This window comes from Rhinichthys klamathensis, unplaced genomic scaffold, assembly GCF_029890125.1.
Source record: "Rhinichthys klamathensis goyatoka isolate OS25496 unplaced genomic scaffold, OSU_Roscu_1.1 h1tg000314l_1, whole genome shotgun sequence".
NCBI lineage: Eukaryota > Metazoa > Chordata > Actinopteri > Cypriniformes > Leuciscidae > Rhinichthys > Rhinichthys klamathensis.
This window is the reverse complement of record NW_026606832.1, coordinates 818,002-842,572: the sequence shown is the minus strand read 5'-3', so window position 1 is coordinate 842,572 and position 24,571 is coordinate 818,002. Positions and strand designations below refer to the sequence as shown.

The window sequence follows — 24,571 nt, the reverse complement described above, 5'->3', positions numbered from 1 at the left end:
CTTAAAGTGTCTATTTTCAGAATCTGATACGACATTAAATATGTAAATAACCTCTGCTATGATTGTCTACAATATTTGGGGTGATATTGTTTTAAAAGAAATTAATGCTTTTATTTAGCATAATTGATCAAAAATGATAGAGACTTTTTGATACAAAATGTTCTAAATGCAGTTCTTTTGAACTTTCTATTTAAAGAATCAAGTTTCATGAATCATGAAAACAAGTTTCATGTCTTTGATAAAAAAAAATATTGATAAGAAGAAATGTTTCTTGAGCAGCAAATCAGCATATTAGAATGAATTCTGAAGGATCATGTGACACTGAAGACTGGAGTATTTTTTAATAATATTTCACAAATATTCATGTAATATTTCATATGACTGTTTTTTTCTGCAACCTTGGGTAACGTATGAGACTTCTTTAAAAAAACAAATGTTTTTACTGAACCCAAAAATTTCGTCATATACTAATAGTATGACATCATACCGGTGACATATTCTGAATTTTTGCAGCATAGCTTTCACAAATGTTTTGGATGGCCTGTAGAAGCTACATGGACAGTAAAAGCTACGGTGAAAATCAGGGTAAGTCAAAACAGTAGGGAAAATCCACTTTTCCATGATATGGCTCCATTAAAGAAAGTGCCATGTTCTTAAGTCAAGAGCAAAATGTCACTACAGAGCCACAACACATCTGAAGATCAACTCTTAACTCTTACCTTTCTGTCATTATCATCATCCGAGTCCTTATCAGACGGCAGATGGACCACACACTGAATGAGCTGCAGAACCAAAGCCGTCACCATTTGAATGTACATGGGCTCCCCATCCACATCACTGCTATTCAGTCTGAACACACAATAAAGTCAATACACAGGCTCAAAACATGCCCTTGAAAACTGGTTGACTGGACAGCAGCAGATACCTGAAATTTCTTAAGTTTCTCTTGCTGGTTGGCAGTCTGGCGAGTGAGGTAAAGATCTCCTCCAGGATCAGCTGCCTGTGCTTCTCGTATCTAGAGAACACCTGGGAATCGTACAACATAACAGTGTTAGACGCAGTTAGCACAGGAAAGCATAGCATAAAGAAATCTGAACTGCACTGGTACTTACAGCCGTCACTAGTTTAATGGCACAAAGCTGCAGTTCACTCACATTCTCAACAAAGAATGGAGTGATACCCAGAGACGAGATCTGTATGGAGAGAGATACAAGTGCGGATTTCATCATTTTGCTAATGGAAAAGCAGATTTTTGAAATGCGTGAAATGAAAATGTACTACAATTGTATTCTAATACATCTTTCTCTGCTCAATTCATTGGTGCATGAAATGTTTGTCTTCGAAATATCTTGTGAAAATGTAAATAACTAACTAATCTAACTTGATCCACCTCTGAAACAACTTTTCTTTTTGTAACTGCAGGGTTGAGGGCAGCATTTGGGACAGAACATGAGGATGTTATCCAGAAGAAGCAGCAGTCAGGAATCAGACTCTCACCTGAAGGATGGTCGTGTCAGTCAACAACTGAATCTCCAGGAGTTCAGACAGGTTACTGATAACATCACAAACTTTGTTGTAGAGCATGATAGTAACTCTCTGCTTGTGCGTTGAGCACTTTGCTCGCTTGGCTTTTGAGCTTAGTGTTCCACCTAAAATAGAGCAAGAATGGATATACCAGAATTTAGAAAATTGTGGTGATGACAGGCATGTGATCAGCTAAGGAGCTATGGACAAAAGAAGAACAATGATAATAATAATAATAATTGTTATTTTATTATTATTTATATTTTTTTATTGTATTTTATTATTATTACGATCATTCCAATATAAATATTTATTTTAATATAAATTAGTGCTGTCAATCGAGTGCCTTTGATATATCAGGGCTCAACACTAAGGTTTTTTTCTACTGGCCCAAGTCAGGCCAGTTTAGATTTTTACCTGCCCTGCTAATATTCAGAAAAAAAGTTATTGTTTTCTTTGTTTTTGACCCATGTAACCTTGTAAACAGTGATTTAAGATTTTCAGGTAGGTCTAAAAAAAAATTTATAATCAAACACTGCACAGTCTTCACTGCATAAATTATAAATTGAATATAGATTAATGCTTGATTTTCTCTTTGTCTTTTGTTTTTTTTGATTAACATTAATGACACGGACAGCAGCAGGCTTATTAGGCTACTGTCACTTTAAATTAATTTAAGGAAGAGAACTCAATGCAGCACTGGAGCGCTGTCTAAAGTGGGATTCCTTTCGGGTGCGTGTGTTTCTGAAGTTTGTTCACAGTACAGATTTGATTTCTTTTTTTTTGCGTCTTATGCTTGAATGGTTTAATAGCACGTAAGACAGAAAAAACAGATAATGCGGTAATTGCGTAAAATATTTTTAATGTGTTAAACTGAAGAAAAAAACCCCCCCGCAAAATTAACACGTTAATTTTGACAGCCCTGATATAAATCTTTAGCAATCTTAAATCTTTATATATTATTATTACAATGATACTATTAATCTGCATCCAGTGTGCAGAGCATCACTGATTATAATGGGTTCTATTTTCTTTTGTCATGTTGTGCCACTTATGCCTGGTGTAGACACGGAGAAAGGGTGTTCTGCGCATAGCCGGTAAATAGCGCCACTAGCTTGTGTAGTGTTGTCAAAAAGCTATGGTATACATGCCACTCTAAAATACATTTATTCATATTTACGCACTTTGACGGGATAAAAAAAATAAACAAAGCAACTGACAAGACGTCTGGTTGTACAATACTTTGTGGCCCTGCCTCATAAGGACAAAAACTGAAGTTAGCATGGAATAGAAAGGATATTGTACGTTAAGACACTGTATCAAGGTGCTTCACTGACCGCCATGAGGGTTCACCCTGTAGACGGGGTCATACTGTGGGTACAGCGTGTTCTGTAGATGGAACTTGGTGTACTGCACGACCCTCTCAATAACATCCTCAATGTAAACGGCCTTCGGCATTCGTGCTGAGGTCATGACGTTAAGAGCCGTTAGACAAGCATCAGCAGATTTGGTGACACGTTCCATGATGAGGTCACGCCACAAACGCTCCTCGTCGTCCCTGTCGTTGCCCTGAAATCACAAGGACAGGGAAGCTGTCAGCGAGATTTGACGGCAAAGCCATTTTGCCAATAGAAACTACAATGATACTTACATGATTCATGAGGGTGGAGAGCTTCGCACCATCCTGAATGTTTTTTTCCAAAATACTCTGGACTTTCACCATCTTATCAGATGGTATCTGAGGATAAAAGCAGTAAATATTAAAAGATGAAGTACACATAAACCTGCTTTGTTATTTATGTCTCCTGTCTCTTAAAACTGGTCTCAGTCTCTCCTGTTGGCAGAGGTAATCCAGTACCTACCTTATGCATGATGCCCATGGCCTTTATTTTGGCTGATTCACTGCTTAACTCTGTGAGCTGGTGTTTTCCGAGCAGCAGTTCCTGAGGAATCTCGTCATCATCTGCCGCCGCAGAAAAGTTCATTAAATCAATTGCTGTCAAACTCTCCATGTCAAATGTAATAATTTCTCCATATTTGCACATTTACCTAATGATGTCAAGTCCACATCTTCAAGGTTTTCAAGAATGTTGTCAACACTGGTGGAAAATCTCTTAAATGTGGAGGAGTCCATCATTTCTGAGAAGCACAAGGTGGATTACTAAAGATCTTAGCATCTCAGATCGCTCATAGCTGATTACAAACTGCAAAAACGTACCGTCCTGAGTCAGTTTGGGCTCGTAGGATTTCCTCTTTTTCTGCTTTTCCTTCTTCAACTTTCTGGCGACTGGATTTAAGGGGTGTCAGAGACCAGTTGTTTGATTTCCACACTTTGACCCATTGTTTGCAACAAAACTGGCAAAATTACCAACATAATAAATGCTAACGCGTCTATCTGGTCACTTACGGTCACTCAGGCTGGGAGGGGGTGAATCTTCTTCCGAGTCCACAGGGCTGCATTCTCTGTAACGACTGCCTGAACCTCTCCGACTGTCGTGATGACCGGCACTCCGTCGGTGCTCTCCGGAACCCCTCCGGTCCTTTTCTTCACATTCCCACGTTCTGTCTCTGTCCTTTTTTGACCGCTTTGGGGCCACTAAAAGCAAGGAAGGAAGAAAATTTCAATGGAAATACATAAATCTCTAATATCTATGAAGTTCTCAACTCAAATAATTAAGCAGAGAAGACATTATAATTCAGAACAACGATTGGTGACAGCCAGACAAACTGTCACTTTAAAAATAAGGATTTTGATGCAGAGACAGCTTTGATTATTCATCAAGATTCTTATCAAATGCAAACAGCTCCCAGTTGTACTAACAATAATGATGAAACCCTGATTTCTAAGTGGACTAAGTGTGAAAACTACATTAGATTCAGCAAAATTACGTACGTTCTACAGAGCTGCTGTCATCATCTGAGCTGACTTCGGCATACTTGGGCTTCTCATTAGTGGCGCTGCGTCTGCGTTTATTCATTTTCACCCTCTCACACAGTGGCATACGGGAATCCATTTCTGGCAGGACATGACGAAGTTCTATCAACATTAAATCATCGAATCCCCCTACAGAGAGGGCTACTCAAACTTCAAATGCATATACAGACAGTCTGTCAAATCTGTGTACAATGAACTAAACACTCTCCGGTCACGAAAAAGCAAGAGAACAGGGACTTACCTCCGAATGATTTGCCATAAGACGACTTGCTCTTGCTTGACTTAGAGCTGCGCGAATTACTGATCAACTTCTGGACTTCATCAATGGAAAGTTTCTTCAGAACCACAACAGGTTTAACACCCTTATTGAGGTCCTCCACCAGGTCCAATTTTTCTAATTTCACACATGGCTCAGAAAACAGCTCTCTTCGCACTTCCTGCATGATATTACCATCTTTGTCCCGTTTTAACTTGGGAATGACAAAATTCTTTAATGCACCCGATTTGCCACCCAGTAGGTAGTTGGGAAATTCTGCGGTTTTACTGTCTGAGGATGGAGGCTTGTGTCCATCGAGTCGGTTCTTGTTGTCGCCGTTCCGTTTCTCATCTTTGTTGTTGGAAGTTTTGTGGACTGACCGCTCAGGTTTTGATCTGGATTCTGCTCCCATACGGGGTTCTTGCTTCACTCGAGGGCTGTCAGGGCGCGAGCGCTGCTCAGGGGAACGTTTGTCTCGGTGCTCTGTTGATTTCTTTTCTTGGTCTTGATCCCTGTCCCGAACCCTTTCCCGATCTTTCTCCCGTTCCTTGTCCCGATCTTTCTCCAGTTCCTTGTCCTGATCTTTCTCCCGTTCCCTGTCCCGATCTTTCACACGTTCCTTGTCCTGATCTTTCTCCCGTTCCCTGTCCCGATCTTTCACCCGCACCTTGTCCCGATCTTTATCCCGCACCTTGTCCCGATCTTTCTCCCGCACCTTGTCCCGGTCTTTCACCCGCACCTTGTCCCGGTCTTTCACCCGCACCTTGTCCCGATCTTTCTCACGCACCTTGTCCCGAACTTTTTCTCGCTCCTTGTCCCGATCTTTTTCTCGCTCCTTGTCCCGATCTTTTTCTCGCTCCTTGTCCCGATCTTTTTCTCGCTCCTTGTCCCGATCTTTTTCTCGCTCCTTGTCCCGATCTTTTTCTCGCTCCTTGTCCCGATCTTTTTCTCGCTCCTTGTCCCGATCTTTCTCCAGATCCTTGTCTCGATCTTTTTCCAGCTCCTTGGTCCGATCTTTCTCCAGCTCCTTGGTCCGATCTTTCTCCAGCTCCTTGTTCCGATCTTTCTCCAGCTCCTTGTTCCGATCTTTCTCCAGCTCCTTGTTCCGATCTTTCTCCAGCTCCTTGTTCCGATCTTTCTCCAGCTCCTTGTTCCGATCTTTCTCCCGCACCTTGTTCCGCACTTTCTCTCGATCCTTATCCCGATCTTTCTCCAGCACCTTGTCCTGATCTTTTTCCACCTCCTTGTCTCGATCTTTCTCCCACTCTTTGTCCCCATCTTTTTCCTGCTCCTTGTCCAGATCCTTCTCCTGATCCCTGTCTCGGTTGTGCTCTACCCGGTTGGACTTAGATGTGTCTGGTCGACGGACTTTAGAACTTTCACTGTCTCGATCTCTATGCCTTTCCTCTTTGCCCTCTCGAGTTGACTCCAATCGTCCTTCGTGTTTTCGGGAAGTTTCGTGACCTTTTCCCTCAGGCCTTACTTTGTCAGGTTTACCGTCATGTCTGTGCTTGGAGAGATCCGATCTCTTTTCCGAACTCACTTTGTTTGAGATGTCCCGGCGGTTCTCATGCTTGTGTTTAGGAGTCTCTGGTCGTCCATCTGAAGCGGTTTTCTGTGGAGTGGTTTCCACTCGTTGCTTGATGACCTCTGGCCGACCGTCTAGTGTCTTCTGCACCTCTCCTTCTGTTTTCAATTTGAGCCTCAAGACCCCGGTGGATTCAGAGCTTTCCTCTGGCCAGCGCTGGGCCTCTGTTGCAGGGACAGGACAGGAGTCCACTGGCCCTTCAACCCTGCCTGCCTGTTGCAGGTCAATACTGACCATCAAGGCTGGCCGACTGGCTCCATTGCTAGCAGCACAAGCCTCTTGAGGTACCAATTTGTTCCCAGCATTGCATCCACCACCCACGCCAGGTGTTCCAGAAGCTCCCGCGGCGCCAGCAGCTCCTGAATCCTGCTTTCTCTTCTTCAGAGGTTTATCTGTAGAGTTACAATCAAACAGATAAGAAGCAGTGTTCAATACTAGTTGACACTTTCATCAAGAAATTTGAGTGGTGTTTGCCAGTGCAAAACTTGTTAACTCTATGCTAAGGGTTTTTGCAAGGGCATTGCTATCCGGTTGTTTAGGTATTTTGAATGGTTATTAGCATTTTACTATGTGCAGGGCCTGAATTTCGTTTTGAAAAATGGGGGGGGAGGGAATCTAGGTGATTCTTATGGGGGGATTTTTTTTATTTGAAGGGGAGTTTAATTTGGGCATTTTTCCCCCAAAAAATGTATTACATTTATCTCGCCTAAATGTTTGCGCTCATTGCATTCTTACAACGGGGTAATATTGTTGTTAAGAATTTACACAACATAAGGAAGCTTGATTTAAAAATTAATCAAATTGAAAAAAGTAGCACAAATAAATACAATAGAGTAAAGATACAAATAAAGAGAAATAAAGAGAAAAGTTTTTGAATAGGTCTAACACTAGTATTCAGAAATACAGAAACTGAAAGTAATCAAATGGAAAATAACACTATTTAATTTAGTCAGAACTAAAATACTACCCCATAGGCTATTAATCCTGATTCCTTAAACTTAAAGCTATCTTTTGTTGTTGTTTTGACAACAAAATTAATGACAGACACATATGGCTGCCGTCACTTTAAGAGTTAGTGCACGGATCCTGTGTTAATTATATTGTCACATGCGTTTTATGCTTATTAAAGACATAACCGACTGTGTTTAGAGGATACTCGCGAAGACCGAAATTGAGACACAATGTTGCGTGTTAAAGCAATATAATCCGCGAAAAAGAACTTTTGTTACTGGCGGGCTGTTTTTGAGGCGGCTTTTCTATGTAGGCTATGTGCGCATAGAAAACCATCTCTCAGAGAGTGCACAAGCACTGAATAGTTTAAAATCGCTTGAATGTTTAAACTGGTAAGACTTAAAAAGACGTGCAAATGGTAAACTAGTGTCAAGATGCACTGCTGGCCCGATTGTGCAAGTGAATATTCCATCATGGGTTTTAAAAAGACTGATTTGATTTTATAATCTGTGTGGATTCATTTACTAATACAACCTACATGCTAAAGTGAATCAATGGTTGCATGAATTTCCCGCATTATAAGTGGGAGACCTGCGGGAATGATTAGAATTATGCGCAATACCCACAATCCCATGCCGAAATTCGAGCCCTGATGTGGTTCCAAGGGCCCTGCTATGTGGTTGTTAAGCTGTTTGGTTATTAACATGTTAATATGCTGTCTTTATGATGTTCTGGGTAGTTTCCAGGGCCCTACTTTGTGGTCCCTAATGTGTTCTGATTTGTTGACGATATGTTACTATTCGGTCGCTAGGATGTTCTGGGTAGTTTCCAAGATGCTGCTATGTGGTCCTTAAGGTGTTCTGAATGATAGCTAGCACGTTACTATGCATTTGCTAGGATGGTCAAGATGCTTGCCATGGCACCGCTTTGCAGTTGTCAAGTAAGGTGCTACTATGCAATTGCTAGGAAGTTTAGGGTGATTGCCAGGGCGCTGTTTAGTTGTTGCTAATGTGTTCTGATTGGTTACTAGCACGTTGCTAACAACTTCTGGGTGATTGCCAGGGCAACTGTTTTGCAGATCGTCCCCTTGGAATTATAAGGTTCTATCTGAAATTTTTGTCAAAATTTAGTTATTCTTATTCTGTGACCACTTCTTTACATTATGTGATGTTGTTTTTTAAGTTGTGTACATTTTGGAACTTTTTATTTAGAAAATAAAAAGGTTCTTTCTACACAGTCAAATGGAATGCAAAAACTTTAAAGTTCAATATCTCAAAACTGCTCAGAACGCAGATAGATCCTTATAATTCCAAGGGGACGAGATGCTAAAGTAAGGTTACTATATTACTGTGTGGTTGCTAGGATGTTCTGGGTGCTTGCTAAGGTGCTGCTTTGCCGTTGCTAATGTAGGGCCATATGACCACCAAACTGTTTTAGCCAGCTGAAAACGCCAGCACTCCACTGAAAACACCTAGTTGTGAGCGCTTGAGCACTGAGGCGGCGCAGCATTGGTTCTTTTCAGTTGAGACACTTTGGTTGCTATTATATGGAATATCCGTGGAAGTGTTATGAGTATCTGATTCTGCAGACTGTTTGTTTCTTAATATAAAAATGTCAATACAATGTAAATTATTTGCTCTGGGTCTTGTTTTAAATGATTTTGTTCCGTTGTTGTGCTTGTTGTTGTCGTCCGTTGCCGCTGTACAAGCAGGATTTGGCGGTTGGTCGGTGTGGTATTTGTTTTGCCTCTCCTCCACTGTGATTGGACAGCTGACTAAAAGTAGGGTTGCACGATATATCGAAATTATCGAAATATTGCAGATGTACATTTATGCGAATGGCTTGCGATATCTGAATGATTTTAATAGGCTAATCCTACTTGATGTTAAAAAGAGTTATTAAGCTCAATAAGCTGCAGAAAACAGCTCATTGATGTACTCGCGCTGTCTGACACCGCACACAGAAAGCCACCTCTCAGACAGCGTGATCCCAAATTCAATTTCTTTTGCGGCTTATTGCACTCGAACGGTCAAATACACACACAGTCATGTCAGAATGCCTGTCTTGGCGAGTATTCTTTCCCAACGTAAACGTTGGGAAAGAAATCGGATGTCTGTCAATAGGATCCATGCATTAGGTCTTAAAGTGACAGCAGCCTAATGCAGTATACCTTTAACCTATAAAACAACAAAAGAAAAAGAGAAAATAACTCACTGCTCTTGACTGAATAACTGTGTAGCTTTAATATGAATCAATGTGTATTTAATTCATGTGAAGACTATGCAGTTTATTTTTTACATTTGATTATTCAGTTTCTGTATTGTTTCTCACTTGAATGCTACTGTTAAATAGAACTAATGTAGTCCTACCTGACAAACTTAAAGCACAGTTTATTTCATTTGTATCTTTGTTTTATTGTATTTGTCATTGTTTGTAATTTGCCTCTTTGTTCTTATTTTTAATAACAAATTTAAATTAAAATACCAAAAATAACTAACCCTCCACCCCTTGTTTTACCTGGATGTATTTGATGTTAAGTTTTCAGGTTTATATAACTATATATTACCAAGTTGAGCAAAGAGTTGTTGGTATTTAAATCGTTTTGGTTTTTTTACATTGATGTTCAAATGGCATTGTCAGATTTGTGACATAAATTTGTATGTAATGTTAAAACACTGCTGTTCACTTTCAGAAGTTGAAGTGATACTTTATTTTCCCAGAAAAAATGTGAATATTTATTGGTTATATAATTTTTCAGTTTTTAAATATATTTAAATTAATTTTACACACTTAAAGCAATACCATATTGTATATCGCATTATTAAACAAGATAAAGTATATCACATTTTTCTTCAATATCGTGCAGCCCTAGTAAAAAGTGACAGCGATGAGCGCTGCGTTTTACCCGAAGTTTAACATTCTTCAACTCACGTTAATCGTAAAAAAAAAAAAAACGACCATTGAGAGAAATTGAAAAAAATACGCTAGCCTCAGGAAAAAATGCTTTGGTGGACACGCACGCGGCCTATGGTTTTACTTGCTGTTAATAGTTGTGGTTCTGAGCGTTGATAGTTACACCGTTACATGCACCACTAATAAAAGCTTCCATACAGATTAATGCATTTAGATTAACTGATCAAAAGCATGCATCTCAAGTGATGAAGAGAAAATAAACACAACCTTTATCTTGAACTTCCTTAGAGCAGCGTTCTCGTTCTATAGCGGATTCCCTCTCAATCCTTTCGATCTCAGCAAGAGCGTCCAGCTCTGCCTCGTCGTAGGGGGTTCCACTAACGACCCCAGGTTGCTTGGCTGCAAGTGCCCCAGTGTTCTGTAATACAGGAACCTGCTGGTAGGCCGACTGCTCCCCCGAAAGACACTGGCCAGCAGAGAGCCGCTCCTGGGGGTTCCGATGGTATGGTAAGCTATTGCACGATAGCTCATTCTCAGCATCTGAGCCATGCTCTAGCGCAGACAACGGCTCAGCTGACTGCTCCGTCTCAGATGACTTCACTCGAGACAACTTTATCGTTAGCTTTGTGGAGTCTTTAGTGGGCGAGCTGACAATGTCATACATGGCACCTTTCCCCCCCTCCTCTTTCATTAACTTTTTCTGCTTCTTTTTCCGTTCAGGCGAGTCCAACAGGAGGTCAGGAGCTGCATCTCTTGGAGAGGTGTAGGGTGGAGGAGACTGAAGAATCAAGGGCGGCCGAGATCCAACTGAAATTTAAACAACATGAAGAAAAACTTCAGTGTAAATACAAAAAAAGTTTGTTTTTGTTTTTTTAGGGTTGGTGCAATTTCTGCATCTTTGCACGCCCTATCACACTCACTATCCAATTGTTAATTCTGATATCACACATCTCAGTTTCCTGGTCCAAATGCTCTACCAGATCCCAAAAGCAAACAACATACGGAGCTAATATACGGTAGTCAAGTCACATTGATTTATATAGCGCTTTTTGCAATACAGATTGTTTCAAAGCAGCCTTAGAGAGATAACAGGAAAATAATGCAACAAAGTTTGTCTTCAGAAGAAAATAGCATCACAGTCCAGCTTAAGTAAGTTCAGTGATGTTTCATTTTTGTTGTAAAAAAGTTATTAATTTAGTTAATTTATATATATATAGCCGTTCTGGCGAAAACCGTGATGTCTGTATACACTGATGAATACGTGATGTATATACACTGTAATAGTGCGTGCTGTAATAGTACCCAAAAATCATGATCCTAACACTATCTACATACCAAAATCTCAGTTGGCCAAACAGTGATTCATCTTTCATGAATTGTTAAAGGGTTAGTTCACCCAAAAATGAAAATTCTATCATCATTTACTCACCCTCATGTCGTTCCAAACCCGTAAGACTTCCGTTCATCTTCGGATCAAAAATTAAAGATATGTTTAATAAATCCTGAGAGATTTCTGTCCCTCCATTGACAGCTCCGCAACTACCACTTTGACGCAACAAAAAGTTCATAAAGAAATTGTAAAACTAGTCCATATGAATTGAGCGGTTTAGTCCAAGAGCCACGATCGCTATATACATAACAGACTTAATTTGAGCTTTTATTCACATATAAACATTCATCAACACACACATCAGTTATGGTAAACGGAAGCTCAAGCATGCTTGCTTAACGTGCGAGAACCAATGAGGTTCATTCTCACCAATGAGGTTTGTTCTCACACGTTAAGCATGTACGGTTGAGCTTCTGTTTAAGTTCACTGATCAATGTTTATATGGGAATAAAAGCATAAATTCAATCTGTTCATCATATAAAGCAATCCTCTCTCTTCAGAAAATTTGGACCGCTCAATTTATATGGATTAGATTTACGATCTCTTTATGAACTTTTTGAATTGTCAAAGTGGTAGTTGCGTAACTGTCAATGGAGAGACAGAAATCACTCATATTTCTCAAATATCTTCATTTGTGTTCAGAAGATGAACAAAAGTCCTACAGGTTTGGAACAACATGGGGGTAAGTAAATCAAGACAGAAGTTTCATTTTTGGGGGTAATCTCACCCTTTAAAATATTGGTGTCCAGGACACTGTACGCCCGAAGACTTTAGTTCTGTCAGGACCACTATTGTCAAATACGATTGCCAATTAGCATACAGTTTGGATTGGTCGATTTGGTTCTGTTCTGGGCAAGAACTCCCTGCGCATCCATGCAGCCTAGCATGGATAAGAGCCGATTGAGCAGCAATAACTCCCCTTAGGGTAAACAGAACCAACAGATATCATTAATGTCAATATTTTAATGTACAACATAATTTGAGAATTTAGTCTGATTCAAAGGGGAATCAGAATACCAAATCCTGACTGAACGAGAGGAGAAGCTGGGGATGGATGAGGGTAATTAGCTCCTGAGAAACGCAATAGCAGCTGATAATACTGAAGGAGCTTCTATATGGATGCTGTGATAGGCGTCGTATTCCTAATGGTAGACGTGGATCAGCTGAGAGTCAGCTGATCCGAGCTTGACTAACGTGACCAGCCAGAATTAACGTTACGCTTGATTTTGAAACACCTTAGTTTTTGTTTTTTTAAAGCTTAGCTTAAATGTGTGCTATAAACAGCTTTTCTCAACTGAAACGAGTAGAGGCTTTGACCAGACACAGTATTCCTTACATCACTAACTACTTAAGTCAGTGGTATCATTCTTGTCTCTGAATATGTTGTCTTTGGGGACAGCAAGCATACTTATGCTATACATCCATGACAGACAAGCACAAGTGTACGTATAAAGTGTGTACATTCAAAATTAAAATAACATGAATAAATTATTGCATTATCTCACCCGGAGTTGATACCTACTTACTGTGGAACACAGCTTCCGCTAGTAAACACGATGACGCAAATGTACCCAAAGTACAATGTGAAAAGAGACCAATGGGGAGGAAGGAGAAGCCTAAGAGTTAAAAAATGGTATATGTACAAAAATGGAGGTGCAATCCACCTTTCGGAGTCCCTTCACTTTCAGCAGGAGAGCAGACGGAGCGTACAGAAAAGGAGGCATTTCTCAAAGCGGGGTCACTTTCCTGTGAAAACACAGACAACATGAGTTGTCAACATGAAAATATGCCGGGAGCAATTGAATTAAGAAAAATTAATTTGGAGACTGAAATATTTTTAGGGTTATAAAACCTTTTCTTGGCAAGCACTCACTTCATTTCCGAGTCTCTGGACGATGCTGATGTACTCGTCATTGGAGCAATGCCTCGCATTGTGGTTAGAGTTGCCCGACACTTGACCAGAGACCTTGTTGTCATGGATGTTTCTCATGCCACTAGGAACTATTGGACTGGATACGGACACTGCAACACACACACACACAAAAAAAACCTCATTCACTGATTTTTTATTTGGAAAAATCTCCACTGATTAATCGTTCACAATAAGACTAGGAACATGCATTAAAAAAAGTACATACACATTTAATTTTTCGATTTTAACAGCCAGGGATGGTTTTCAGTCGTATCATTCAGAAAGGGATTGGATAAAAGACTCACTACTAGCAAATCTTATTAAAACCACTATTCCTTGAGCCTTGAGGTGTTTTAAGACTACAGACACTGAAAATGGTGACAATCCTCTTGAGGTTCTCATCACAGGAGAGCGTGGACTCACCTTGCTGGATCTGTTGGTGCTGAGGGTAGCTGGGTGGGTGGCTGTACTGCATGTAGCCTGCAGGGCTCTGTGGTGCATATGGGCTGGGCACTGGGCTGTTCTGCTGGGGAATGTACCTGGTACCAGAACCCGCCTGAGGTTGAACATATCGGCTGTCGAGTGAGAGTGGAACTGGTCAGTATATAGGGTGGAAATGGAACCAGTTTCTTTTTCTGCATATTTTAAAGGTGCTCTAAGCGATGTTGGGTGACGTCACTTCTTGTTGACGTTCCAAGTATTGTCAAACAAAACGGAGGCTAGCTAGACCCTCCCTCCTCCTCATCCCGTCCCCGTCACCTCCCTTCCGTGCTTCCTGAAACCGTCATGAACCCTTTGACCGCTTTCCCGATGTAAATTTGGGACTTCGCGCGTTCCTTCTCCTTTTCCCTATTCTTTGTTATTTGTTCATCGGAACGTCGTCTCTTAGATCGTGTGTACTGTCAGCCATATAAAAATTCTAAAGAATATACATTTTTAACGTTAGTCGTTTTCGTTGTCTTGGACATCTCTCCTCTAGCTAACTTCTCTTTCCTTCACTCCCCACACCCCCCTTCATGTGCACGCGCACTAACTCCCCAACCCCCACCCCCAAATCATTCTTGTCGGTTATTGGCTGGAACACTGTTTCTTATGTTTCGTGGTCCAGGCTGGGCCAGTTTGTTTTTGTTGCTGTTTGTAGAGCCTGGGCTGTCTACAGAGAGAGACCGTGTTTTTTTACAGTGTGTTCAGGGGACAGGCAGCTAGCGGATAGTGAGGAGATGTTTGCTGTATGTGACCAAAATTTTTGGCCTAAAAACACATGACATCACTTAGATTTAACTATTCAACCCAAATAAAAAGGAAACTGGAACAGTACCTGGGAGGGCTTGGAGTGATAGTGGTTTGCTGGTAGTTTGGCGCCGGACTTCCATGCATGGAATTCGGAGGCATCTTGTACGGTGGTATCATTGGCTGTTGCATTAAACCTTCGAAACATAAAATAAAGAGTCAACAAACCATGATTTAAAATGTTGACTTCATGTGGCAAGCTGTCTGACTAGAACTCTAACAAGTAAAATTTGTTTTACCTTGGTCAGCAATAGAATAAAATTTCATTTTGTAATCCAAATGAAAACTAAATAAACAATATACAGTACAATTCGAAAGTTTTGGGTCAGTAAGATTTTTGTAAACTTTATAATTCAAAGAATCCTAAAAAAAAAAATTATCACGTTTTTCACAAAAATATAAGGCAGCACAATTTTTCAACATTGATAATAACAAACGAAATGTTTCTTGAGCACCAAATTAGCATATTAGAATGATTTCAGAAGGATTATGTGACACTGATGAATGGAGTAATGGCTGCTAAAAAATTTGTTTTGCCATCACATGAATAAAATACATTTTAAAATTTTTAATATATTAAAATAGAGAAAATCCCCCACAATATTACTGTTTTTATTGCATTTTTTTTAATAAAGCTGTTGTCCGTAACTTTTTTCCTGTTCAGAATGCACAATTTATATAATAACCGAGTACATCATGAATCCAATTTCCAAACCATGCTTTTGTCTTATCCTGAATCACTACGGTACACCTATAATAATTATAGGTGTACCGTAGTAATAAGTGTTTATATTCAGACTATTTTAGACTGGTTCGGGTCGTACCACTGTGGAGTAGCCCAGTACCTGCGTGACTCGTCATAGACATAAACGGAGAAAAGTAGCTCCGGCTACAATGTTCTTCCGCAAGGAGCATACAGTTCGGTTTATTAACCGCTAGAGCGCCAAAAGTTAAGGGACGATGGCTTTAAATAAATGCAGCCTTAGTTAGAGATGAGAGACTTCTTATAAAAACATTTTTAAAATCGTACCGACCCTAAACTTTTAAACGGTAATGCATGCATAGAGCCAAAATGTAAAAAGATTACATAAATGGCAGTTTCAAAGGCATTTGATTTAATATGTCTAAAATTATAATTGATGTTACCACTAAATAACACTAACTACAGTCTGGAAACTAGAAAAATGGGATTTCTAATCCAGGGAGCTCAAACAGAGGCCACAGAGTAAAAGCATGCCCAGACTAAACAGCTTTATTTCTGCAGTTTCTCCTTACCGCCCTGAACCCCATATCGGGTGGGCGTACTTTTCTCCCTGAAGATATTGGGGTTCCTGGACAGCACCGTCTGTAGCAGTAGAGGCACATCTCCTTCCGGGTCATCACTGCCCAAGTTGTCCTTCAGCTCTCTGCATGCAGAATTACAAAGACGGAATGAGACACACAGATATTTCACATGTCATGCAAGATAAACTCATTTGGTGAGGCAGAGGTGAGATACCCACATGTGCTCAGTGGACACCTGGTTGAGGCTGTGAGCCAGCTGGGACACGAGAGTGTCGTCCCGCCGGGAAAGCAGACAGCTGACCTCCTCGGCGATCCTCCCATTATAAAGCAGGCTCTTAGTGGTGGTGGCAGGTAAAGGGGAGGGGAGAGGCAGCTGATTTAACACTAAGAAATAAACACAAAAACTTGAGTTATTCCTTATCACAACAGGAGACATGAAATACTTCACTCATTCTTCGGGACTTTCCATTTTGATTCAGGCACAAATAAATGTATTGCCTTTACAAATCAAGTCCAATCGATTTGAAAGGTACGAACAGGCATTTAATCCAAATCTTCAAAAGCCAATCAAAAGAGGGCATTCATCAGTATATACTTTTTCAACTGACTTTTGAAGGTACACCAAGTAATTTCCATACCCCAAAAAAATAAATAGTCCTTAGAATCGGGCTGCACGACATTTTGTTTTTCTGCAATATATATTTGCGAAATGAAAAAAATTCACCAGATTACTTGAATAGCTCTATTTTGGAAAGAATTAATCATTCTAGAATGATTAGGGTGATTTTCTTGGGGGAGTAAATCTGCATAGAAAATAAACCATTTACAAGCAAGTTCCGAATTGAGTTCTCTTTCGTGTCATCTTGCACTCAAATGGTTTAAAATCGCTTGAATGTTTAAACTGACAGGACCTTAAACACATGCAAATGATAAACTTTCGCTGTATTATGCAATTAATCCAAGAATCACACACGTTTCGAACCGTGGTGCCTGGTCCGAACGGATCAACTACGGTCAATAGTGGTGCAACGGATCATCATTGATCCGTGATCCGTTCGGATCAATATCTTCGGTTCGGCACACACGTGATCCGCGGATTGATTTATGAAAAAAAAAAAATGTAGGTGTGTGTGTGTGTATGCGCGCGTGCGTGTGTCCTACGCATGTTTAGTCCACACACATCTCCACAGCGTGGTCATGGCGATCGGAGGACGTGAGCTTGAACGCCCCGCGTCATTTAAATCCCCATATATGGGAGCATTTTGGCTTCCCTGTCAAATATAATGATGAAGGAAAGAGGTTAGTGGATAAAACCGTGACGGTGTGTGTAGTAGGGTGGCCATACGTCCGGATTTTGGCCGGACAGTCCGGAGTTGCGCTGAATTGACCTAAAAAAATTAACTTATAAAAATCCCGCATATCGATAGCGGCTCCCTGATGCCCGCAAATTAGTTTAAATCTCCCGGAATCTAGAGCGCGCGTGCGAGACGGAACATACTGCGCGCATAACATACGACGCAAACGGCAGAGAGGGAGAGAGCGAGAGACCTTGCGTGTGTGCGCATGTAAGACAGAGAGCATCCTGATTGGCCTGTTTCGGTAACTCAACCAGTCAACCCCCCTAATATCTCTAAAAAATACGATATTATGCCTTGTGCACTTTAAGTTGATTTTATATATTTTAATTTAATAATTTAAAAGTGTTAATAAGACAAATAAACATAAGTTTAGTCTTTTTGTCTTTTTTGCTGATCCGAAAAATGATCCGATCCGTGACTCTGATCCGAGAAACAATCCGAACCGTGAGTTTTTTGATCCGTTGCACCCCTAACGGTCAATATACTTGACATCGCACATCTTGCAATGTGACTATCGCGGATGCGCACATTGCTATAACGATGCTAAAACGATATATCGTGCACCCCTACTTTCAAAAAATGTCTTTACAATGACGTAAACTCACATGAGATAAAAACTCATTTCAGTGGAGGACAAAAATATCTTTTATTCTACAGAAGGATGGTCTTCTTATGGTTGCCACCAAGTTGAAGTCACATGATCAATCGAACACTCTTAACTAAATCTTGGTAACACTCTTATAATCAGATACTTTCAAGTATGGTAGGAATATTAAATGATTTATATTACATTTCTAAATGCATATTTAAAAGGTACAATGTGTATAATTAATTTGTTATGCAAGCTTTGGATTCGTCATAAAGTTCATTTAACAAAAAGTTTGCACGACTTACGGTCGGTGAGGCTTGCGATCCCAGCGAGAGTGGTGATAGGAACATGAGGCATATCCCCATTCATGCTGAAGAAGGGCAGGGAGCTCGCGTGGATGCACAGGTCGCTCAGTGTCGCTGCTCACTGATCCACCTTTACATCTTTTGCTGCAAGAGGAAGAAGAGGACATGATGACATCATCAGCATCATTTTCAGCATCCACAAACATTGTAATAATAACAGCGCTTCCCTTTCTGAGATATGGAAACAATAAGACAGTGACAGTATTATAATTAAAACACGTTTAAAAATATTTTATTTAAATCTTATGATACTACAATGCTTAAGATGAGGAAATCAAGGCTCCACAAACAGGTTTAGTTAATTGTTCATAAATGTTTTTTATTGTTTAAATCTTTGAAAAATGACCTTTTTAATTTCATTTTCTACATTACCATTCAAAAGTACGCGTTCAGTTAGATTTTTATTAGAAATTAATACATTAGTTCAGCAAGGATTAATTGAATTGATCAAAAGTGACAGTTAAAGACCTTTTTAATATTTATAATATTACAAAACATTTCTATTTCAAATAAATGCTGTTCTTTTTGAATCCTGAACAAATGTAGCGTGGTTTCCACAGAAACATTAAGCAAAACAAATTTTTTCAACATTGATAATAAGAATTGTTTCTTGAACACCAAATCAGCACATTAGAATGATTTCTGACAGATCATGTGACACTAACAGCTTGAGTAATGTCTGCTGAAAATTCAGCTTTGCCAACACAGGAATAAATTACATTTTAAAAATGAATATATATAAAAATAGAAAACAATTATTTTAAAATTACAATAATATTTCACAGTATCACTGTTTTTACAGTATTTCTGCATAAGAGACTCTAGTCTAGTCGATACGACAGTGTATATCTTTTTCACTGACACTTCTTGAAACTAATAGTTTAATAGCAATAACTTTGCAAACCCCTCGTTTTTCTCATAGCATGACTACTAGCTCAAAATAACTCAATGTTTTGATTAACATGATAATGTTTGCGAGCATTGACATCTGGAAATCTGGAAATTAAAATGTGGAATTTCTAAAGGAAGTGACTATCCACAAAAAAAGTATCACACAAAGTCTTGTGTTGAGTAAAATTCTGATCATTGTCAGGTATACATTACTTTTGTGAGCACAATGTTACCATAGCCATATACATAAAACAAAAACCATCATTTTAAACTTACCATATGCATTATGCTCAGAACAAAAGAGGTACCAGGCATGGCCAAAACTACACGCGCATCTGCTCATCAAATGGGCTTTATTTTGTAGTTGCCCCTCCCCCTATGCTACTAGAACTGCCTCCACTACTCTAGGAGGGTTTCCCATCAGGCACTGGGACAGGCTGCAGGAGACACTGTCCTGTTGAAACAGGAAGGTCTTCCCCAGACGGCTGCAACAAATTTGGAAGAAGCCGGAGTTTGGCTTCAGCTGCATTCAGCTGCTCAAGAGCCAATCGCTTCCTCTACTGTAAACCACCAGAGTCTCAGTGAGAATCCAACATCAATTCCAAAACATAAAAGGCATGCAGCTGCCTGTGGATGCCCTGCGTTTTACTGCTATAAGAGCAACTGGAAGCAGTAGAATGGAGAAAACATTCATAAAATACAACCAAAGGAGGAAGAAATTACTTGTTGAGAGTAATTGCAAAAACTTTTTTTTTCTGAAGATAATGGCCTATGTAAACAAGAACTGAGATTGACCTTTTTTTTTTTTAAATCCAATATTGATTATTTTTATGTTTAAATGTTCAATAACTGATATTTAGGGATCAGGATAATTTTTCATGTCTTATTTTTGCTTTTTAATTACAATAAAAAAAAAAGATATTCTAAATATTAAATATATTATTACTATTGATAATAATAATTGTTATTATTAATAAAAATAAAACATTTACAATGCACAATGCTTTTATTATTATTATGCATATTATATATTATGTAATAATTATTATTATTATCATAATATGCCAAATGTTTTGTAATCTGAAGAGAATGGATGATTATTATTTGCATTTAGAGATATATTTGTAGAATCTGCACTTTTAGGTTATTTCTTATGATGAACCTTCAGCATTCGAGAACATCAGGTACAATTTTTATATAAATAGCAGGACAAAAAACAGAATAATCCTCTAAGGGTACGTTTACACGACAATGATGTACTAAAAACAGAAACGTTTTTTTCTTGGTGTTTTTCATGTATAGGCGACAACGTTGCCAAAACAGTCCTCGTTCACACGGATCTGCGAAAACGATTAAAAACGCTGTATTAATCATGCCAGGCCAGTAGTTGGCGATGTCACTTTGTAAAGAAACACAAGTACGCTCCTATAGATTGAACCAGAGCCATAGAGAGCAAGAGTCGCGACACTCCCATAGACCGCCATAGGAACTTTGGAATGCGGAAGTAACGCGTGTCGTGGAGCGGCCAATAGTTTCAAACACTGATAGTTTCTCCATTGAACCCCATTCATTTTCAGTGCTTCAGAAGTACGTTCGCTGGTAAATTAATGAAATTACTGTATTTTTTTACTTTTACACACATAAGCCGACCTCTCGTGAATCTCGTCTGTAGTTATATTTTATGTAGCCAGTTTTAGTAAATGTTTATTGGAAGATAATAGGTTCATTGCAGCGATAGCTTACGTGACCAACACTTCACTAACGTTAGCTAACTGGTAACCTGATGTATATAATATATAATATTTTTAATAATATTTTATATGTATATATATATGTATATATATATATATATATATATATATATATAGCCTATAATATTATATACATACACACACACAATTCATTTATTTAAATGGGTTAGGGCTATGCATGTGCTTATATGTATTTAGGAACAGTTAATTCACTCATTAACTATCTCTCCGGTTTAATTTTATGAAGAATATTTTTCGGTTGAATATTTACCGAACATTGCTGTATATAGTCGTTGCTTTCTACGTTATGGGAGCAGTCTATTCCCTCCTAAATCATTCATTTGTACATGCACAGCGTAATTATTTATATTTTATGTTGGTTGGAATTCTGAACGGACCGCAGACCTCTTTGCGTGATCACGAAGCGGAATTTATAAGCAAGATCACGGGAATCAATAGCCTAATACAGCCCAGTTGTGCTAAAATAAATATCATGAGACGTCCATCATCAGATGAATGACATGGAAAAGTTAAGTTAGAGCCGCTAAAGCCAGTGCTATTACTACCCATGCGAACATGAACACTAAGCTTTTCCCTCCAAAAATATAGCCTAAAACTTATCTAAGTTGTCACCCTGCCTCTCCAAATGCAAAACTGACATTAACAAAACGCAATAACAGCTTAAAAAGTACCTGGGTGTGTGTTTTATTTTATATTTACCGTTTAATAATGCAATCGCTGCTGTCTGTCCATAGAAGAACATGACAGCCCGTGTATGTTTTGGAACTATTGGGGCTTACATGAACCACGTGACAGCCGTCGCGGCGACATCAAAGAGTGTCGCAACTCTTTCTCTCTATGGCTCTGGATTGAACACGTAATAAGCACGAGCATGCCGTCACAGTTTTCACAAATTCGTGTTTTTGTAGTTTACATGGAGACTATTACGGTATCGTTTTCAAAAACTTGCACTTTGAAACACATTTTCAAAAGTTTGAGTTTTCAGGCCCTGAAAACTCAAAAACTATGTTGTCGTGAGAATGAACGGCCAAAGCACATAAAGAGTTTTCCGTTTTTAGTTGAAAGCAGTATCGTGTAAATGGCCCCTAATTCTTCAGGTGGTATTCTCTAATTGAGGGACAAAATAAAGTAATATTTTTAGACCATAATGGCATAACAACAAATGAAAAAGGACCATACATTGTGCAACACAAACTCAGCGCTCTCGTATACATTTTGTCTGTTTTTGGATTAAATACTAGGCTGGTAGGTATATACGCCAATATAGCTCAAATATGAGGACCGCTGTATTGATACTCCTAACAAACAGACTCTGATCAGTTCTAGATATCTAAAGCTATATACAGTTGAGTAGATTAATTAAATTATCTATTACATTACACTTACTGTAATCTGACTGCTTTTTCATTACGTTTAGATTACTTTGACCCAACTTGTTTTTATAATATTGATTTGAATAGAATCTTGATTCTATTGATAAAAAAAAATAGAGAGAAAGAAAAATATTTCCTTTTTATGAACAACGTGAAGTGCATTAAAAATTACATTGCCTCAGGGTTTCCCTAACTAGGGTTTGGGAAGAAACTGCAGAGGGTTCATACATTTACGAAAAGCAAATAATGAATTAAATCATAGAAAAGTTCAATTATAAGAAAAAAATTGTTTGAAAATAAAAACAATCAAATTAAAACATTATTTAAAAAAAAGATTAAATATGTTATTCGTTTATGCTGTGCGGCCTCTTCTTTTCCATGTAATTATAGTCGCCTGATTAACTATTGAGAAAGGAAAATTGAAAAGATAAAAATGAAGAATTAGGGAGAATCAATGAATTCTGAATAATTTACTGCCATTTTGTGAATATTAGTAATCATGTAATCAATAAAAAAGTAACTGCATTCTGATTATGAGTATTTTAAAAAGTAATATAATTTAAAGTACTTCATTTTTGGAATCTGATTACATAATCCAGATTTACATCTAATCAGTTACTACCCAGCACTGGCTATTTAAATAAATATAAATATATTAATACAATTGACATATCAAGGTGCCTTATAGACTAGACAACAGTGCAACACAACTCAGGAAAAGTGTGACTGTAAAGTTGTGCACAGTACAGGAGAAGATTCATTTTCTTGAGTGCCTATACTTGTTATTACACAAACATTGATCCAAGAAGTACAAATGAAATAAAGTGAAATGACAGGAGAAAATCTACAGCAAAGGCAAAAGCATCAAATGATGGTGAACTGGCAAGTCATTCAAAAACACTAAAGTTCAGCTCAGGACAATCTCGATCACCTCTTTTTTTTATTAAAGGTTAATACATTAATATTGGTCTGCTATGTGAAAACTCATTCATAGATTACAGCCACAGCTCAATGTTTCTCCAGCACTAGCTGCTCCAATAAAACAACACAGCAATTTAATAAACCAAATCTGACAGTCTTGTCATAAATGTGAGCGATTTCAACTGTATTCCTTTCTCAGATTCTACTGCAAAGAATCCAGAATCTTGTCAACAGACACAAAACTTTGCATTTACTTTCAGTTTTCCATTTGTGCACATACTGGACACGAACTGCTAAAGCTAACTAAACCCAAGCAGCATTCCCTACATTCATTCCTAGCTGTCAAAATAAATCATCTTATTTTTCAAACCCATAATGTTTTTAAATAACATATCTCCAAAATTCCGTTTAAAACAAAATATTTAAAATATATATATTTATTTTCTATAAATTACTATTTATATATGAGTTATTGACAGTTTTTTGTTTATAAAAAGAGGTTGTTTCATTATGTTTTTTATAAATAAATATTACTATTTTTTATATATATATAGCCTATATATACACACACGTATGAATATTACTAGCTATATCTAGATATATTCAAAGATTGAGCATTACAAATGTTTACGATATTTGTTTATGATCATATTAATCTCACTAGGACCTTAATTTGAATATCCTTTACATTCTCTTCAAGTCAGAGTTAATTAACAGTAAACGAGCATAGAAACTCTTCGCCTTTGTAAATGAAAAGAATATTGAGATGCAGGTAAAGGCCTTTACATTTCAATAATTCATTTCTATTCCCATCACGCGACCAGCTAGTTATGAATATTTTGATAACGATTCTTTTCTGATTATAAATTGTCTCTGATTAAAGGCTAGTATTATTCAATACAGAACTGTATTGTTTGCTCTTTACTTTGACAGATGCTCAAAGGTTTGCTATAATGCAATGTTTTGATTCGCATTAATGAAACTATTCTGATGTCTAATAAGTGCAGCTCTAGAAGTGTGTTTAGTTTATTCTGATGGATAGCTGATCAGGGGGCTGTTCCATAAATGAAGCTTAGAAAAGCGGGGATTAAACTCCAAAACCTGACTTGAATGAGCCTAACAAATAAGTTGGGGCTAAAGTGGTTCCATAAAAGGTAATTGAAGTTCACTCAATCTCACTAATTTGATCCAGGTTTATCTAGTCTAGATAATTGCGTGTGCACGCGTTTCTGAAGCAGCCCTAGAGGTCGATCGTGGAT

The 24,571-nt window shown here is 38.5% G+C and overlaps 1 protein-coding gene across 6 annotated transcripts in view; it reads right to left on the bottom strand.

Annotated features, from left to right (window-relative positions):
• Positions 1-24,571, bottom strand: part of nipblb (NIPBL cohesin loading factor b) — a 43,929-nt gene that overhangs the window by 16,885 nt on the left and 2,473 nt on the right. Inside the window, exons 2-23 of one of the 6 annotated variants that reach the window (XM_056271270.1) lie at positions 18,296-18,439; positions 16,262-16,427; positions 16,035-16,165; positions 14,788-14,896; positions 13,893-14,044; positions 13,431-13,579; positions 13,222-13,303; positions 10,435-10,974; positions 5,479-6,695; positions 5,407-5,430; positions 4,701-5,334; positions 4,418-4,540; positions 3,932-4,120; positions 3,743-3,811; positions 3,574-3,663; positions 3,387-3,487; positions 3,176-3,262; positions 2,862-3,093; positions 1,498-1,649; positions 1,113-1,193; positions 926-1,026; positions 720-849 (exon numbers count right to left, since the gene is read on the bottom strand). In XM_056271270.1, the coding sequence (XP_056127245.1) occupies positions 720-849; positions 926-1,026; positions 1,113-1,193; positions 1,498-1,649; positions 2,862-3,093; positions 3,176-3,262; positions 3,387-3,487; positions 3,574-3,663; positions 3,743-3,811; positions 3,932-4,120; positions 4,418-4,540; positions 4,701-5,334; positions 5,407-5,430; positions 5,479-6,695; positions 10,435-10,974; positions 13,222-13,303; positions 13,431-13,579; positions 13,893-14,044; positions 14,788-14,896; positions 16,035-16,165; positions 16,262-16,427; positions 18,296-18,359 (4,623 nt within the window). In that variant the 5' untranslated portion in view covers positions 18,360-18,439. Of the gene's footprint in view, positions 1-719; positions 850-925; positions 1,027-1,112; positions 1,194-1,497; positions 1,650-2,861; positions 3,094-3,175; positions 3,263-3,386; positions 3,488-3,573; positions 3,664-3,742; positions 3,812-3,931; positions 4,121-4,417; positions 4,541-4,700; positions 6,696-10,434; positions 10,975-13,221; positions 13,304-13,430; positions 13,580-13,892; positions 14,045-14,787; positions 14,897-16,034; positions 16,166-16,261; positions 16,428-18,295; positions 18,440-24,571 lie in introns of all 6 variants that reach the window. The other 5 variants (XM_056271267.1, XM_056271269.1, XM_056271268.1 and 2 more) reach the window with 5 other exon arrangements.